Source organism: Nematolebias whitei, chromosome 19 (genome assembly GCF_014905685.2).
Source record: "Nematolebias whitei isolate Nwh7 chromosome 19, NemWhi1, whole genome shotgun sequence".
In the NCBI taxonomy this organism is placed as follows: Eukaryota; Metazoa; Chordata; class Actinopteri; order Cyprinodontiformes; family Rivulidae; genus Nematolebias; species Nematolebias whitei.
The window spans coordinates 39262748-39268407 of record NC_056516.1 but is presented as its reverse complement, the minus strand read 5'-3'; the positions used below and the strand labels follow the sequence as shown (position 1 = coordinate 39268407).

At 47.7% G+C, this 5660-nt stretch overlaps 1 protein-coding gene across 2 annotated transcripts in view; it reads right to left on the bottom strand.

The window, feature by feature from the left end:
* Window positions 1-5660, bottom strand: part of atp9b (ATPase phospholipid transporting 9B) — a 39831-nt gene that overhangs the window by 4868 nt on the left and 29303 nt on the right. For both annotated transcript variants that reach the window (XM_037693201.1, XM_037693202.1), the window contains exons 15-22: window positions 4873-5130; window positions 3015-3176; window positions 2845-2937; window positions 1332-1415; window positions 910-1080; window positions 740-838; window positions 575-664; window positions 314-458 (exon numbers count right to left, since the gene is read on the bottom strand). In XM_037693201.1, the coding sequence (XP_037549129.1) occupies window positions 314-458; window positions 575-664; window positions 740-838; window positions 910-1080; window positions 1332-1415; window positions 2845-2937; window positions 3015-3176; window positions 4873-5130 (1102 nt within the window). The remainder of the gene's footprint in view (window positions 1-313; window positions 459-574; window positions 665-739; window positions 839-909; window positions 1081-1331; window positions 1416-2844; window positions 2938-3014; window positions 3177-4872; window positions 5131-5660) is intronic.

Genomic DNA, 5660 nt, shown 5'->3' with positions numbered 1-5660 from the left:
CTGAGGGTTTAAAGATGGAGGATGAAGAGTCTCTCAGGTCTGAGGGTTTACAGATGGAGGATGAAGAGTCTCTCGGGTCTGAGGGTTTAAAGATGGAGGATGAAGAGTCTCTCAGGTCTCAGAGTCTCTTTTATTGGTTTAATAAACATAAAATGAGTTGTTTTAATGTTGAAGACAAACTAAACTTCAGGTCATGTTTTCTGACTAGAATGAACGGAGAGTCTGGATCCGTGGAGGGAAGAAGAAGGAGACGAGGTTCTGATCGGGACTCTTGGACCCAGCTGTGAGGTGCAGGTTCTGGGTCGGCACTCACCGATGGCGCAGGTTCTGTTGGCCGTGTGCTGCTGGAGCAGTCGGACGATCTGGGCCTTCTGAGTCGGGGAGCAGCGGCAGCAGACCACCGCCGGACACTGACACGCCAACTCCACGAACTCGTGCTCGTAGTACCTCAAACACACCTGCAGCACCACAAACACAGGGACAGGAAGTGGACAGGAAGTCCTGTTCAGTTGTAGAGTTTAGGATTTGTGATGAGCTGCCTTTGTGTCTCCTCAGCTGCTCTCAGGTGAAGTACCTCTAAAGAGTCTCCAGAGATGACCAGAGCACAGTCGTGCTTCCTCCTGAAGGCGTTGAGCTCCAGATGAGCCTCTCCTCGGTTCGACACCTGCTCAAGAGCCACACAACACGATTATCCACAGGAAGCAACTGAGTGGACTCACCGTGTGGAAGAACCACGCACCGGTCTGAAGACGTGGATGTCTTGGCTCCTGGACACCAGATGAGAGCTTTTGGCGATGCACGTAGCCGTCTCCAGCTTGTCTCCTGTCAGCATCCAGATCTGAGCAGAGGAACAAAACCAGGATGAGGAGCTGGGGCCGGGACCAGGACTGGTGAGATTCCGGCACCCACCTTGATGCCAGCGTTCCTCAGCAGCTCCAGCGTGGGCCTGACGTCTGCCTGGAGCTGATCCTCCACGCCGGTCAGACACAGGAGCTCCATCTCCCGCTCCAGACTCTCCACCACCGCCGCCACCTTCAGCGCTCGGTCGTGGACGCTCAGCTTCGCCTGGTTGTAGCGGCTCTGCTCCGACAGGGAGGACGGGAAAAGCTCAGGAGGAAATCTGAACAAACTCGGAGGACAAACTTCATGTTCTCTGCGTCAGAGGGAGGAGTCTGCACTGAGCATGCTCAGTTTTTTAATGAAACAGGAAGTGAGACACCATCTGTCACCGACCGGAGGGCCGAATGTGGCCCGCAGGCCACGGGATCATGGGACGGTTCTAAACACAAACATGACAAATAAAGAAACGTGGACGATCTTCTGCTCTGTACCTCAAAGTCCTGGTACTGCTCCTCAGACAGGCACTTCTTGGACACCACCAGGGTCCTCAGGCCCTCTCTGGCCATGTTCCCACACTGACAGGAAGCAGAGGACACAGGTGGCGTTACACACAAACACAAAGACCCTCTGAAGACACAAAGACCCTCTGAAGACACAAAGACCCTCTGAAGACACACAGACCCTCTGAAGACTCAAAGACTATCAGAAGACACACAGACCCTCTGAAGACACAAAGACCTTCAGAAGACACAAAGACTTTCTGAAGACACAAAGACCCTCTGAAGACACACAGACCTTCTGAAGACACAAAGACCCTCTGAAGACACAAAGACTATCAGAAGACACACAGACCCTCTGAAGACACAAAGACCTTCAGAAGACACAAAGACCATATGAAGACCTGCTTCTTATGAGCAGGACTGAATATAAACCCAGAGCAGAACCATCAGTCACGGCAGATTATTACAAACACCAAAACACGCCTGCGGTGCCGCTCAGATGGGAGATTTTTAATATGAAACACCAATGGGGCCGATCGGTTCTGATGATTGGTTATTGACGAGCAGTGAAAAAGCGCTGCCAGCTGATCCGACAGCAGGATGTTACCGTTTGCGGCTTCGTGCACAAATATGACAAACAGTAATTACTTCAACTTTATCTAGGTCACTAATTACATCAAAAGCAGCCCCCGGTGCTGATTGATCCAATAACGCCAATACGATGATGGACGTGCACGCACACGTGCGCTGCGACCAACAGACTGCAGCGAGGCGTTGGTCTGATGATCAGCTGTCCTCAGACTGACAGAAAACTGATCCGAAAATACTCAGACTGAACATTTTAGACTTTCTGAATCTGATTGATTTTAATCAGCCTCAGCTGGAACAGCTCGTATAAACTACATGATCCTGAGGAAGTCCTTCATGATCCTGAGGAAGTCCTTCATGATCCTGAGGAAGTCCTTCATGATCCTGAGGAAGTCCTTCATGATCCTGAGGAAGTCCCTCATGATCCTGAGGAAGTCCTTCATGATCCTGAGGAAGTCCTTCATGATCCTGAGGAAGTCCTTCATGATCCTGAGGAAGTCCTTCTAAAACAGAGGTCCCGGCTCACTCTGAACCGCTTGGGTCAAATGTAGAGGATCACTAGGATCAATGGTCGGAGCACAAGGAGTCTGTAAAATATTCAGCCTGTGAAGAGGAGGGTTGTTTCTGTGAGGAAATGTGTTGCTCTGAGACAAACGCATCCTGTTCCTCAGCCTCCAAGCTCCGCCTTCTTTTGGAGAAAAGCTCCGCCTTCTTTTGGAGGAAACAATCCCACTGCTGTGACTGACAGGGACTGAAACAGCTTTAAATAAAACTAGAGCGTTCCTCTTTAACTAGTCAAATATTAGAATAATAAAATGATTAATGTTGCTGCGGCTCAACGAGCAAAAAATCTCGACTGAATGTGGATTAATCAGATGTTAGAGCCGTGAGGAGACCCTCCTCCTCTCAGGTTTACCTCCTCCTCCAGCCAGTCATTGTACTGGACGATGCTCGCCATGGCAACATCAGCCCCCTTCATGTAGAAGGTGATTTCTCCCGTTGACTCCTCCTGCAGGAGTGAGAAGTTCAGCGCACGTCAGTTTGGGTTAAACACACTCGAGTTTCTGAGAGGCTAAAGATTCCCACCCGCACGATGATGCCCATCCGTTTGCTCTCCGAGGTGAAGGGGAAGATCTGCAGGATGTGGAAGGAGAGGATCTGACCCGACGGAGTCTTCAGCTGCAGAGTGGTCAGGTCCCGGTTGACCAGGGTCAGCCCCACGCTCTCCGTCCATCGCACCAGCGCCACCTGTTCGTTACACACAGTCAACACTTGGACAAACCTGCACAATAAACCTGTTCTGAGAGACACCTGAAACCATGTCCAGGTTTTATTAACGCTGAAGACACATTCAAGGACATTAAATCAACTGAAAACAACGGTGTCAAGAGCCTTCAGCTGAGCGAGTCATGACATCCGATGAATCAGCTACTTAGACTACAAGCATGTCTTAAAGACATAAAAACCTGGATGACCCTTAATTTTCTCCTGTTGAACAGACAAGACTGAGGTTTTGGTTTTTGGACCTGAGCACCTTAGGAATGAATGTTTCAGTCTTTCTCCCTCCTTAGATGCATTAATCTGTCCTCCAGCTCTAATGTTAAAAATCTTGGTGTTATTTTTGATCAGGACATGTCTTTTATCCCCCACATTAAAAACGTTACTAGAACCTCCTTCTTCCACCTGCGTAATATCACTAACATTAGAAACATCTGATCTAAAGATGATGCAGAAAAACTGGTCCATGCATTTGTCACGTCTAGACTGGACTATTGCAATGGTTTATTATCTGGGTGTCCAAATACTTCTTTAAAAAGTCTTCAGTTGATCCAAAATGCTGCTGCCAGAGTCTTAACTGGAGTTACTGGGAGAGATCATCTCTCTCCAGTTTTAGCTTCTCTCCATTGGCTCCCTGTCAAATCCAGAATAGAATTCAAAATCTTACTTCTAACCTACAAAGCTCTCAACAACCTAGCTCCATCTTATATTACAGATCTTATTGTTCCATATTTTCCTAACAGAGCACTTCACTCTCAGGCTGCAGGTTTACTTGTGGTTCCTAGAGTTTCCAGCAGCAGAATGTGAGGAAGATCTTTCAGTTCTCAGGCTCCTCTCTAGTGGAACCAACTTCCAGTTTCTGTCCGTGAGGCTGACACATTGTCCAGTTTAAGACTTTCCTTTTTGATAAATCCTATAGTTAGGGTTGTCTTGTTATGCTGCTATAGACTTAGACTGCTGGAGGACAAACTGACCACACTTTTCACTCTGCTACTGTCTTTACTTACTCTGCTCAGCCTGTTTTGTATTTGTAATTATTTTTTCTATCCTTAACGTGTTTTGAAGACAAACGTAACGTTGATGCTGCTCTGCCTCGGTCAGAAAGGATCAAACTGTCGGTGTCCGTAGAGATCAGGGAGGAGGAAGCTGCTGAGATGCCTTCAGGGCACCGAGCCGCATTCTTCCTCCATCAGTCCTCAGGAAGCAAAGACCCAAATTAAACGGCTTAACCTCTGAACAAAGTTTGCGACCTCCGACTTTCATCTGCTGAAACTGCTTTCATGTCAGAGCGGCTCCTCTGAGGAGCGTTAATAAAGACAGGAGGAGGCCGTGCTCCTGCTCAGTCCTCAGGTTCACGAAGGAGCTTTCAGGGAAGACTTCAGCTGTTTCCTCGACCATGTGAAGCACTAAACGTGGCTGAAGCTGCCGATTCTCACTAAAGCTGCGGTCTGTTCTTTAAATCTCGCCAGGACAAGTGAAGCCTGGGACATTGTTTAGATATCATCGTCCGGCACCTGCAGCTCTTCTTACATGTGAGGTTTCAAACAGCCGATGGTTTGTAAAAACTTCGCCTGATGGTTTGTAAAAACTTTGCCTGATGGTTTGTAAAAACTTCGGCTGATGGTTTGTAAAAACTTCGTCTGTTAGTCCCTCCTGTGTGTTTCACCTCGTCTGGACTGGAGGCCTGGTACGTCCGGTTGTCGTCGCTGAAGTCCTGGTCGGCCTCGGCCGACTCCGTCTCTCCGTTCACGCTGGGGTGGGACTCGTAGACGGGCGTCACGTTGTGGCACAGGGCGATGGCCTTCACCGCTTCGTGGATGCGGCTGCTGACACTCTTACGGACCTTCGGCGCTGAGTTTTGTGTCTTTCGTGATGGCGTGGAGCCACTGGTAACTCCTCCCCCACTGGACGGCTGAGAAGGCACCTGAAACGACAAAAAACAGCTAAAATCTTTTAAAATGTAGCTTAAAGACACGAGAGAAAAAATAATGTGAACGCAGATCTCTGAATGACTCCGCTGAAGTTAGCTGAAGAGACTAGCAGAACAAAAGCTAAAATCTTCAAACTGTAGCTAAAAACTGTAATTAACAAACCTTTAACTAACAAGACTACTTAAAAGTTAAAAATAACAAGACAGTAGCTTAAAGCTAGGATTAGCAAAACCACAGCTAAAAGCTAAAATTGTCTAAATTACAGATAAAAGCTAAATGTTGCTAAACTGTATACAACAGCTAAAAATAAGACAGTAAAGATAAAACCAGTTGAACAGCAGCTTAAAGCTAGGATTAGCAAAGCTAGTCTTTCAAATTTTAGTTAAAGATATTTTTAAATCCCTGCCTGCATATTATTTTATTATTGTTGTGACCTACATAACAACATGAACATCTGAACGCCGACTCGGCACCTGAACGCCGACTCGGCACCTGAACGCCGACTCATCACCTGAACGCCGAC